Source organism: Pithys albifrons, chromosome 7, assembly GCF_047495875.1.
Source record: "Pithys albifrons albifrons isolate INPA30051 chromosome 7, PitAlb_v1, whole genome shotgun sequence".
NCBI classification, from domain to species: Eukaryota; Metazoa; Chordata; class Aves; order Passeriformes; family Thamnophilidae; genus Pithys; species Pithys albifrons.
In genome coordinates this window covers 56254638-56267517 of record NC_092464.1, presented here as the reverse complement: position 1 = coordinate 56267517, position 12880 = coordinate 56254638, and the positions used below count along the sequence as shown (strand labels likewise).

General features: G+C 50.7%; 3 protein-coding genes across 4 annotated transcripts in view; 1 reads left to right on the top strand and 2 right to left on the bottom strand.

Annotated features, from left to right (window-relative positions):
• LOC139673817 (zinc finger protein 850-like) overlaps positions 1-12880 on the bottom strand; it is a 584874-nt gene that overhangs the window by 166647 nt on the left and 405347 nt on the right. The gene's annotated exons all lie outside the window — the stretch shown is intronic.
• LOC139673815 (zinc finger protein 850-like) overlaps positions 1-12880 on the top strand; it is a 262338-nt gene that overhangs the window by 83389 nt on the left and 166069 nt on the right. The window lies entirely within an intron of this gene.
• LOC139674134 (olfactory receptor 14C36-like) lies at positions 11749-12714 on the bottom strand. The gene has a single exon (XM_071560280.1). It carries the CDS (start codon positions 12712-12714, stop codon positions 11749-11751), a length of 966 nt encoding a protein of 321 aa, XP_071416381.1.

The window sequence follows — 12880 nt, the reverse complement described above, 5'->3', positions numbered from 1 at the left end:
GATGTGGAATGCCAACGGCAGGAGGATGGGGTGGCACCTCCCAGGCTGCTGAGCAGGGACAAGGAGGCAATGAGGCCCCAGGGCTGCAAGGCTCACTTGTCTCCTCATGCCATCAGGGGCACACACAGCAGCCATGGCCAAAGGCCTGCACAACTTGGCTCTCTTGGGGCCTTTCAGCTTCTGCACATCCCTGTCTCCTCTCCAGCCCAGGCTGTCCTACGGTGTCCATGCCCTGCCCCTTTCCCTGCAGGCTGTCGGCATCCCCCGGCTGCCCCACCTCGCTGGCCCCTTCCTGCACTGACATCTCTCCCTCCTCCCTGGCTCTGCCTGGGAGCACAAAGCCTTGGGCTGGCTCAGACTCCTTCAGGGTGATGTGTTAAAGCACATCACTACCCTTTTAGGGAAGTTCCTTTCTCCTTGTGTGCACTCTGGACCTCTCCATTTGCCCTTTAACTGCACTTCAGCCCTCTCAAACATCTCCTGTTCTTTCCTCAGTCTCCACAGCACTGGGTCCAGGACTTGGTCTTGAGGTCTCCAAACCCCTTTTTGGGATATCTCTGGTCACTCTCCAAGAAGTTTAGCCATGAAAATGTTGTACTCTTAGTGCAGGAGAGACACAGTGACACTTTTTGCCAAAGGTTGTATTGGCAGAACAAGGCACAGGAACTGGAACTGAATGAGGGGAGATTTCCATTGGATGTCAGGAAGAAATATTTTGTGCTGAGGGTGGCAGGAACCTGGGCCAGGTTACAGAGTAAGTGGAAACCCCATTCCTGGAGCTGCCCAAGGTTTGGAATTTTGTACAACCTAAACTTGTGGAAGGTGTCCCTGAGTAATTGAAGTGCACTCTGACTAGTGTCTGGTTTAGGTCTCTTCCAACACAAACAGTTTATTATTCTGTTTTCCTATATCCCCAACTCCTTCTCCACAGGGTTGCAAATACCTACATGCACCATATTGGCATTTTAATGTGACCTAATCCCCAACACTTTATGAAAATGGAAAAAACAGTCCTTTTAGGGACATGACTTTCAATGACTTTGGAGGAACCTTTCAAACCTCAAAAGTTGTAAAGGAACTAATAGAGATTTCCAACATCTCTGCATGAAAGGCTCCCCAAGTGATCAGTGACAGAGCCCCCAGGATGGTCTTGCAGCTGAGGTTGGGGGTTTTCTCACTCAGATACTGAGACTCAGCGTGAGAAGCCAGAAAGTGCATTTAGGGATTATGCAAGACGTGCCATGGGATGTCCAGGAAATGAATGACGTGATATGTGGAGGAACAGGCATGAGAAAATAGAGAAAAGGGTATGAAAGGAGCTGATCATGTGCAAAGAGGTGACTGGTCAGTGCCTTTCCCTTGCCATGTCCTGCAACTGATCCCACAATCTTTCCCATGTTCTTAATCCCTCCATTGCTAAGAAGTCTCTGGGACAAGGGATCTCTGTGCTGTGGGTATGGGGGGAGATCCAAGTGCCAACCTCTAGAGTGGGAGGCACAAACCATCAGGTCTTGAGTCTTTTGAGGGTTCAGACACTGGTGAGACAGATGTGTGTGCACAGAACACTGGTGGGGGTGGGTGGAACCACCAGTGACCATCAAACCAGAGCAAACAGGGACTGGCAGAGGCCTGGGAGCCACTGTCTGAGATCATCTCCTGAAGGATTCACATTGTCTGGATGTGTCTGGAGTTCTACGTCTTCTCCTGACATGGCAGAGCACACAAACCGCCCATCCTTGTGTCCATTTCTCCACTGACTGTGCTTTGGCCCAGAAACCTCCCAAGGTCCCTTCCAGGGTGATTCCCTGTGCATTTCCCTCCCCCATGGGCCTTTCCTTCCTGATACATCATCTGTGGAGCAGCAGAGCTGGGTCAGTGCAGGGCCAGGGCTGACTGTGACAGGGGCCATGAAGCCACAGCCAGGAGGTGACAGCAAGGACAGTTTGCGAAATAAAAAATTAGAAATGGGGACTGTTTTTTGAGGGAGGGAAGGTTTGGCTGGAGCTGCCATGTGAAGAGGATGAAAGACAAAGGGTGTTGAGGGAAACAGGGAATGCTCAGCCTGGAGATGAGAAAAAGTCTTTTCCCCATTTGCAGGGCCAGTGCAGAGCAGGATGGCCACGAGCCCAGCCTGCCTTCCTGCCTCCAGGGTTGGTGGGGCTGTGTGACAGAGCTGCCCCCAGAATCAGAACCTGGGGGGCTCTCCCACCTGCCCCACTCCTTCAGCTCCCCAAGGATGGAATTTCTGTTGTGTGGGTTCCCTGATGTGCTGGGTGACCTCACAATGCTCCCTGGCCAGAATGTCTCCTGAGGGCCACCCAGGCTGCTGCAGTGGAAGTGACCTCACAACCACCACGTTCCAGCCATATCTCCTTGGCCTGAGTCTCCTCTTTCCTCTGCCCCTCTCAGGTCTCTGCTCAGATTGTGGAAAATGATGTAACTTCACTAATTTTTGAACAGTTTAAATTAACATTTTAATAATCTGTTTTAATTAATCAAAAGTTCTCTGTTGGGCCTTAAATTACTTTTTGGCAGCATTCAGCAGAATTTAACACGAGCTGCTATTGTGAGGACACAGGTTGGAAAAACCACTAAATTTGTAAGTTTTGTTAAGCTAAACTTGACATGATTCAATGAACAAAGCCTGGGATAGAAAGATGTACTGTTGATGTTGGACATCTGGAATGCAGAATTTATGGACCACAGAGATACTTTGCAAAAATTAGCAGTGAAATCAGATGACTAACAAAGACTTGGTGTATATGATGGAATGTCCCAACTAGAAGAAAAAGATACTAAAATCTAGAAAAATCATCAACTAATTGGGAGAGAAAGCAAGAAATACTTATCAATAGAAGATAGAATATTAATTAATTCAAGGGAATTTTGTGATTCAGAACCAATGGACATTGATTCTTTTGTTTGCTAAAAGTGTATAAATAGGTGACAAAGTGATGCATTGGTGTCTGTGTGAAAGGATTTCTGCTGGCCACGCGTAAACCCAGCACTGGGAATAAAGTGGTGCCTTCCTTTGTACCACCAAACATGCAGTGTTAGGGGGTTTTATTGTCCCTGACCATTTCAGAGGTGTTTGGCAACAGCATGAGCAGGTTTTGATTAATATCTTGTCTCCAAGTTGCTGGGGCCCAATTGCTTCCCGATGAGGCTCCTGTAGCAGAAGTGGCTTTGCAGAGCCCAGCAAGAAAGAACACCCTTAAGCAGCAGCTCTGCAGTGCTGCCCACCAGGATGGGCTGGAAAGGGAGGGCTCCTGGCCATGGACTGGCAGGACCTGCTGCTGCCAAGATGCATTTGGGGTTTCAGGCTCTCCCTGGCAGAGGTGCCACCAAGTCACTCTGAGTTGTGCCCGTGGCATCCAATGTGCTGGGGCTGGCCTGGGGCTTTTCCTGCAGTGGGATGTGCCCTGGTCCTGGCACAGGAAAGGCAGTTCCTCCCCCAGCAATCTGCTCCTTCTGCATGTCAGGCCCCCACTCACTGCCCCTCACTCTGCTCAGTGTTTGCCTTGGCTCGTGGGTGCATTGACCAGATCTGCTTGAGTGTTCTGAGGCACAACCCAACACCTACTGCCTTCTGTACACACAGCATAAGAAATATCATTTTCTATGGGGCTGGACCTGATGGGTCTTTGCATTACTGACTTTAATTTCCACTTTTTGAAAATTACCTTTTCCCCAGTTGGGTCAAGATGTTGGGCTCTTTCACAGTTCCCTGAAGTAACTCAGAATCATAGAGTGTCCTGAGTTTCAGGGACCTTCAAAGATCATCTATATCCAACCTCTGTGACATGAACAGGGGCACCTTGCACTAGACCGGGTTGCCCAAGAGCTCTGCCCTGCCTGGCCTTGAACACTCCAGGGATGGGGCATCCACAGCTTCTCTGGGAAAGCTGTGCTAGCACCCTCAGAGTAAAAGATTTCTTCCTAATTCCTCATCTAAACCTTCTGATTCAGTCATTCCCCCATTTTCCTGTCACTCCAGGCCCTGGTAAATAGTCTCTCTCCATCTTCCTTTTTGTTCTTTAAGGTACTGGAAGGCCACAGTTAGGCCACCCCAAAGGTTCCCTGCTCCCAGCCAAACAATCCCAGCTCTCTCAGCCATCCCTCACGGCAGAGCTGCTCCATCCCTTGGATCATCTTGGTGCCTCCTCTGGACTTGCTCCAACAGCTCCATGTCCTTGCTGTGCTGGGACCCCAGATCTGGAGGCAGCTCTGCAGGTGGGGTCTCACCTGAGAGGGCAGAGGGGCAGAATGCCCCTCCCCTGCTGCCCAGGCTGCTTTGGAGACAGCCCAGGACACCACTGGTCACCCCTTGCCTTGGTGGCCAAAGATCCAGTAACACATCCCCCCTGGAAAGGCCTCCTATTACCTGGGTCAGGAAGTTTTCCCCCATTCCTTCCAGGAGTATCCCTTGACTTTTCCAGGTGTGTGGTGAAGTGTCCCTTGACTGTGCCAGGTGCTTCTGTATGATAAAGGTGGGGAAAATCCTGGCCATAACAGGTGGGGATCACAGGACAATCACCCACTCTCTGAAAGCCTTGGAACATTCCCTACATGAATCGTATGTAGAACAAGTGGAACAATTCCCAAACATTTTGGAATCTCCAGGAATTACTGACATGAGGATGGAAATTCAGCAGAGAACTAAAGCCAGTCACCCTGTGACCCCACAAACAGAGGTCCTGAGGGAGGCCCCTGGAGCTCCCCAGCACCTCCCTCTCAGTGGGCACCTCTGGGAGCCTCTCGGAGCTCGGGAACCCTCAAGTTTGCAACACTCCAAAGAGCGTCGCTGATGCCCAGGACATTTCTGATCCCCCCTGAACAAACACACCCCTCCAGGTGCCCCCCTTGTCTCTTGGGAAACACAAAGGGATGGGATGGGAGTGTTTCACTGGCAAGCAGGAGAATTGTGGATGGGCACCTTTACACACACAGATATTGATGTGTCCACACATCTCTGCTTGTGTGTGTGTGAATTGAGTGTGGTGTGAATGTTGTTGTTGTGAATCTATAATTGAGTCACTGTTAAAATTGTAGCAAATGGTGTCAATTCACTTGATAACTGATAAACTCATCAATGATAAAGTACTACTAATCTGTTTTAACATTTTTGTATCCAAATCCTTTGCACCCTGACCCTCTTGCAGCTCAAGTCTCTGTATAAATCATTCCCTTTCACTAAAAAAAAAAAATTTTTTTTTTGCAATCCACTTTGAAATTTCCTCCTTAGCAAAACTACAAAACAACTCCAATGAGTACAAGTCTTGAAGACTTGAAAACAATTAAAGAATGAGAAATAAATTGTTTTTCTGTGTTTTAATAAGCCCTAATGTGTATTTGGAGATGAGTCCATGAACCTCAAGTAGTGAGACAAAATTTGAAATACTGCTCAAGAAGTCAGAAGCCAAACTCCAAGTTCCTTGAAGCACCAATGGCCCCACTGAGGGCAGGCACTGACAGAGCCTCCCCAGGGACTCCTTAGAGCAGATCCTTGGAGGCCCTGATTGCAGGGAGACAAAGGCTCTGTGCAGGCACCTGCAATGCTGAGAAAATCCTGGGCTGGTTGGAGGAAGCACAAAGGCCAAGGCCTGAGCCCCAGGCCCTGGGACAGCAGGTCCTGTCCCTCACAGGTGGCTCAGGGCTGTTTGTGGGGCAGTGGGATGGGAGGGGGAGGAACAACAAATGTCAAAATCTGTGCAACGTCTTCCAGCATCCTCAGGGAGGGCTGAGGGAGAAACAAAGTCCAGAACCTCAAAGGAAAGTTCCTTCTGGTGGCCTCAGTGGCAGAGTCACCTGCCAGAGCCCAGGGGACAAAGGCCTGGGTGCCTTTGTGCCTTCCAGCCCTGCCAGAGCCCTTGGCCATCTGTCCTGCAGCCTGTCCTGCCCTGTCCCTGCTGCTCCTCTGGCCTTGCAGGCTGCACACACCCATCCTGCTTTGCCACCAGCCCTCCCAGCAGCATTTCTGTGCCCTCACTGATGTCTCTGCACCATCTCTGGCTGTTCCCTGGAACACAAAGCCATGGGATGATACTGACTCCCTCATGGTGAAACCTTGCACCACAAGGCTCCTCTGTGTGTGACATTTCTTTTTTCTCCCTTCTACTCAGAAACTCCTAAGCTGCACTTTGTGACTTTCCTTCTCTTTCCATACCAAGAAAAGCTCTGTCATCCTGGCAGAATCACAGAATATGCTTAGTTGGAAGGGGTCTGTAGGGATAATCGAGTCTTACCCTTACCCCTGCGCAGGACCATCCATAGGAGTGAAACCATGTGAGGATCATCCAAGTGCTGCTTGAGCTCTATCAGGCTTGGAGCTGTGACCAGTGCCCCAGGGAGCTCAATCAGATCTTTCTTGGACCGTCTCCAGTTCTTCCTCATTCCTCCACAATGGGGAACCTCAAACTCAGACACATCAGTCCAGATGTGTTACCCCAGGGCTCAGTCCAAGGGGGTGACAACTCCCTTGTCTGGGCGGCCACACTCCCCCCAAGGCAGCCCCATGTTCTGTTGTCCTTATTAGCTTTGATCCTGAGCCCCTGTGCCTCAGGACATTCCTCACACAGCCCAGGCGCTTCTCCTTGGGGTCACTCCAGAGCTGTTCAGGTCCCTGCCCTCATCTCTGGGTCATTGTGCCCCCAGGGCAGGACTGGCCTCTTTCCCTTCTAAAACTCCAGCAGGTTTGTGTTGCCAGAGCCCAGAGCTCCTCAGGGCCCCTGAGAGGGACTCTCAGCTGGGGCAGCTCTCAGGGTGTGTGCACAGGTGGCTCAGCTGCCTCTGGGTGCCCAAGGCTGCTGCTGCCTGTCAGGGAGGTGACAGATGTGACCTGGTAGCCCCTTCCCAGCCACAGGCCCCCTGGAGATGCTGAGGCACAGCTGACTCCTCACAGCATTGCCACCCATCTGCTCCTTGTGTGCCATGAGCTGATCAGGTCCAGGTCACCTCACATTCCTCTCCCACACCTTGTGCCTGCCCTGGGCCCTCAAGTTCCTTGTCCTGCTCCCAAGGGCTGTTTGGGAGTAGTTAATGGTCAGGGGTTGGGGTTTAGAGCTCAGGGTAGGGATTAGGCAGAAGTTTAGGGATGTTTTGGGTTCTGCTGACAGTGTGTGGTTCATGATTAGGGGGAAAGATTTTTTGTCTGGGTTAGGATTAAAGCTTGGGGGTTTCATAATAATACTGCAGGTGTAGGTTTGGGATGGGCATTAGAGTACAAATAAGAGTCTGGAGTGCTGGGTTTGGCCTTTTCCTTTGATGTCAGGTTGAGGCTGGGATTAGAGAAGTGGATTCCTTTGAATGGGAGTAGCAGCACTTTCAGGATGGGGCTTGAGATCACAAATTGGGTAAAGGTCTGTCAGAAGTGTTTTCAAAGTCAGTGTTTCAGAACCCTCAGCATGACCTGAACCTGTTTTGACATCAGCAAAATGTTTCCTCTCTGTTGTCCAAGCTCCTCATTCCTTCCCCAATTATCCCAGTTCCTCGCAGTCTCCCCAGAACTCCCATCTGGATGGGCTCAGCTTTGTGATGACACTGTGCAACCTCATGGAGTCAAAGGGCCATTGTGACATGCTGGGCCTCATGGACAAAATAACTGAAATGTTTCAGAACTTTATGGAATCAAGGGGTCATTTTGACACTGCTGGGTGTCATGGAAATAAAGGAACCCCGGGACACTGAGGAGCCTTTTCAAATCAAGGGGCAGTTGTGGCACCACAGGGCCTGATGGAGCCAAAGGAACTGAGGGATGCTGTTCAGCCTCATGAAATCAAGATGCCACAGGGACAGTGGGACCTCATGGGATTAAGGGGCCATTGTGACATGCAGGGAAACTCATGGAAGAAAAAGGGACCCTGAGTCATTTCAGAACCTCAGGAACCAAGGGGCCACTGGGACCCGAGAACTCCATGGGATCAGCAGACCCGCTGCCTCCCCCCCACTGCCACATGAACCAGAGTCGCGGCTCTGCCGCCCCTTGGGCCCCTCTGGAGTCAGCGTTTGCTTCAGCAGCACAACTTGTCTCATATGAGGCATTTTCCAGATTTTGCTTTGTCTCCTCTTTCCTGTGGTTTTACTTTTTGTTTCTTGTTCCTCCAGGGGGGCAAAGGGGAATGGGAAGCACATGTTGATCAGCATTTCTATCTGTACAAAAAAGGGAGTTGGGACAAGGGTGGGGGAGAAATAAAAGCTATTTCTCTCTCTCTCTTTTGTTGGTTTGAACTGTTCCCTTGGTATTGTTGCTTTTGCTGCTGTATTTCTGGTCACTAAACTTATTTTTTTCATTTAATACCTCCTTGTATTTGGTCTCTGTGTATTTGTGGGGAATAAAAGGGGAGAGAGTTCATTTTATTGGAGTTCCCATTCCAATATTGGTCTTTAAACCAAGGCTGGTTGCTCAAGGGCTCCCTGAAATTGGTATCATACACAACGGATTTGAAAATGCAGTTTCTCCCATTGGACAGAGAGATAATAAAAATGTTCTGTATTGCTGGTCAAGGGCTGATCACTGAGGGATCTCACCAGGAAGCTGCTGCCAAGAGGACTCTGTACTATTACTTTTATTTGACACTTCTCGTTCAGCCAAATTCCCACCTATCACACATTCCACTTCTTTAGTCCAGCTGTCACCAATCTGGCCATAAGGAGACTATGGGAGACCATGTCAAAGGCCTTGCTAAAGTTTGGGCACACAATGTCCCTTTCTTTTTCCTCCCAAAAGGATTCCGCAATCCTTCCCTTGTCCTTCCCATGCCTGGAAATGGCTGCAGGAGGACTTGCCATATCCCCTTCCCTGCTGAGCCTGACCAGTCTGGAACTCTCCCAATCCTCCCTCCTGCCCTGTTTGCAAACTAGTTCCATTTCTGCCTTTCTGAAGTCCCCAGAAATGTCTGGGAAGGCTCTGGCCTTTCCAAGGGGTTTGAGAGAGGTCTCACAATGACCCTGCCCAGCCTGCTCAATATCCCTGGCACCAAAGGCCTTTTCCATATCCCACAGTTCCAGTTTAGTGCCCAAAAAACAATACATGCCTTGCCAGATCCTTGGAGCCATTCAGAAGCGAGGCAGGAGGGATTTCTTCCTACAGACCCACCACTCCAATGGTCTCTCTGTGCACTCCATGGCTGTCCTGAGCATTTTCCCTGGTGCCTCCCTGCCCTGAATGTTTCTGGCCATCAGGCTGTAGGTGAGGGGGGTGAGCAGGTGCCTGAGGATGATGTAGAGCAAGGGCTGTGTGAAACTATCCCAGGAGGGCTGTGCTGGGCAAGGATGGGGATGCTGCAGAAAACAGTGGCCCTGGTGAGGTGAGAGGGGCAGGTGGAGAGACCTTGTGGCTGCCTGTGCTGGGCAGGAGCTGCCCCAGGATGGCAGCTCTGAAGCACACACAGGATGCTCCTGTAAATGAAAAAGCAAGACTGGAGCTAAAAATCAGGCTGGGAAAGCAGAGCAAGAGTGTCATGGTGTCACTGCAGGAGAGTTCCAGCACCTTGACCAGGCCACAGAAGACATGATGCAGAAAGTCAGGGCCACAAACAGTGTGTGGGACAAAAAGGATACCATGACTGTGGATGACAGAACTCCCTCGAGCCAGGGTGCAGCTCTGCTGGAGACAACCCTTCCAGTCCATGAGTCTTGCAGACAGCAGGGCTGGCAAACAGCCCAGTGCTGGTCAGGGGATGTGGCCACCAGCTGGAAACACTTGGCATGTGCCAAAGGTACAGGAAATGGCAGGGACAGTGCTGGGAGAAGAGACTGTGCTCTCCCCAGCCAGGGAACACTCGGGGTAGTGGAACTGTGGCAGGTTTGAAAGTTTTCCTCTTGCAGCCTCATGATGGGGCTGTTCCCAACAGAGTCATGGGGCAGGTCATGAGGGAGACAACAAGATTTTCTGAAGGTTGTGGAGAGTCCTCATTTCAAACAGTAAGAACTGCAGGGATGATGTCTGAATTTCCTAGTCCCTTTTATCAATGGAAATATTTATTCTTCCCTTTACCTTCTTTATCTCCTTTAAAATCTTCATGTCCCCTCTGCCCTGCTTGGACACCTGTGACTGAGAGCATTTGTTTCTCTGTTGGGTGCTCACTGAAGCTGTGAAGGCAGCTCAGAGGGGTGACCCATGGAGGTGTGTGTGCCTCTGGCTGCATCCCACTGTCCAGCTGTGCTCTGTGCTCTGGGAAAGGGCAGGAATGCTGCCTGCTGGAGGGCAAAGCTGCTCCTGCCTACAGAGCCCTTTCTGCCTGCACAGGGGAAATGCTGCCCAGCCAGGCTGCTTTGCTGCTGGGCAGGGAAAGGGACAGGCCAGAAGGGAGGGCAGGGGGACAGAACAGACAGGGAAACATCCAGTGTATTTGAGGAGGCAAGTGGGAGAAATCTTACTGGGACAGAGTGAGTTATTCTTGAAGCCACACCGAGGAATGTCAGGGCTCTGACAGGTGCCCACACCTGAGCTGGGCTCATGACCTACTCACACTCCCAGGGCAGTTCAGAGACACGAGTCCTTCTCTTGCACACACACAGACAGTTCCTGGCAGCAGGTGCAGTGTCTCCCTGGGCTCCTGCTGCCACTGCCAGGGGCTGGAGGCACCTCAGCCCTGTGGGGGGTCACCTGCTCTGCCCCTGTCTGAGATGCCGCAGGGCCCAAGGGATGGACACGGGGAACTCTGTGCTCAGAAGCACATCCCAGGGCTGCATCCAGGGGGTTTCCCAGGGCACATGAGTCTAAAATGGAAGTGACATCAGGACACTGCCTGTCCCATTAGATTTATGGCAACCCAGGAACAGCTGATGCTGTTTGTGCTCACTCAAGTTCATGTCCCCACACAGACATGATATACCTGCTGAAGTCCCCTCTGTATGGAGCAAACATGAACTTCTGACCTGATCACTTGAAGCCTCTCTGTGGAGAGATAAATGTCCTCTTGCAGGTGGGGTGAGAGGCCAGTGCCAGAAATTGTGTTCTCAGGGGCTGGTCTGTGAGAATTGCTCTGGGTCACCTTCCCAGGCTGTCCATGGAACAAAGACACAGCCCAGACCTTGCTCTGCTGGTGCTTCAGACCCATCCCAGGAAATCTGGCTGTGCAAGGAAACTGCTTTGTGCCCCCACCCTGCACACTCACATTCTGCAACTGGGCACTGGGATTTACGTTACCAGGACACTTCCTTGAGCACATTCCTATTGGCAACTTTGGAGAAAGCTGAAAGCCTTCCTGCCCTGCCCTCAGGAGATGCCCTTCCCTGATGGAGCTGCTGTTGTGCAGCCCAGCTGTGTCCCAGCAGTGCCCATGGCCTGTCCCTGCCTGTGAGCCCAGGACGGACATGCAGCAGGATGTGACCAAGTTGCAAGAGCACTAAGGCCTTATAGCAAGAGTAGGGTTGGAAGAAGAGTGTGGAAGTGGAAAAGGAGCAGATATAAAAAGACAAAGTGCTGCTGCTCCCTGGCAATGCTGCTGCTCTGCGATAGTCTTACTCTCTCCCTCTGCACACAGGCACTGCCACTGGCCTTCCTGTGGCCACAAAAGAAGGAACTTGAACAAACAAACTGCACCAATATCTTTTATTTGCTTTAAATATTAAAATGATCATTCTCTCATTTACACCATCTCCAAGTAAAACACAAAAGATTAAGGATTAAATAAAAACTGAGGATCAAAAATAAAGTTTAGTTGCACACAACTTAAGAAGAAAAAAGAAAAAATAAGCACCATAATCATCACCCAAAACAGAAGGTTGGACAGATAATGAGTTTCTTTATGAGTGATTTGCACATGAAAACAGGCAGGTATTTACTTTAAAAATGCATCGAGTCATTATTTTCCTCACAGCATCCTTGAGTTCCTTATTTCTCAGGCTGTAGATGAAGGGGTTCAGTGATGGAGGCACCACCGAGTACAGAACTGTCAATGTCAGATCCAGAGACGGGGAGGAGATGGAGGGAGGCTTAAGATAGGCAAAAAATGATGTGCTGATAAATAGGGAGACCACAGTCAGGTGAGGGACGCACGTGGAAAAGGCTTTGTGCCGTCCCTGCTCAGAGGGGATCCTCAGCACAGCCCTGAAGATCTGCACATAGGAGAAAACTATGAAAATGAAACAGCCAAACAGTAAACAGATACTAACCAAAATGAGCCCAATTTCCCTGAGGTTGGAGTGTGAGCAGGAGAGCTTGAGAATCTGAGGGATTTCACAAAAAAACTGATTCAGGGCATTGCCCTGGCACAGGGGCAGGGAAAATGTATTGACTGTGTGCAGCAGAGCACTGAGAAAGCCACTGGCCCAGGCAGCTGCTGCCATGTGGGCACAAGCTCTGCTGCCCAGGAGGGTCCCGTAGTGCAGGGGTTTGCAGATGGCAACGTAGCGGTCGTAGCACATGATGGTGAGGAGGGAAATCTCTATCACGATGAAGAAGACAAAGAAAAAGAGCTGTGCAGCACATCCCATGTAGGAGATGGTTGTGGTGTCCCAGAGGGAGTTGTGCATGGCTTTGGGGACAGTGGTGCAGATGCAGCCCAGGTCTGTGAGGGACAGGTTGAGCAGGAAGAAGTGCATGGGGGTGTGCAGGTGGTGGTCGCAGGCTACGGCGCTGATGATGAGGCCGTTGCCCAGGAGGGCAGCCAGGGAGATGCCCAGGAAGAGCCACAAGTGCAGGAGCTGCAGCTGCCGCGTGTCTGCCAATGGCAGGAGGAGGAACTGGCTGATGGAGCTGCTGTTGGGCATTTTGTTCCTCAGAATATTTTGATCTGTTGAGGAGGAAAAGACAGGAATTATTTAGGCCAGATTTCTACAAGCAAAACACTGCATATGTCACAGCCACTCCACTCTCAGGCTCTCTCCCCACAGTCAGACTTCCCTGCAGCTCCTTCCCCTGAGCTCTGGGGTTTGC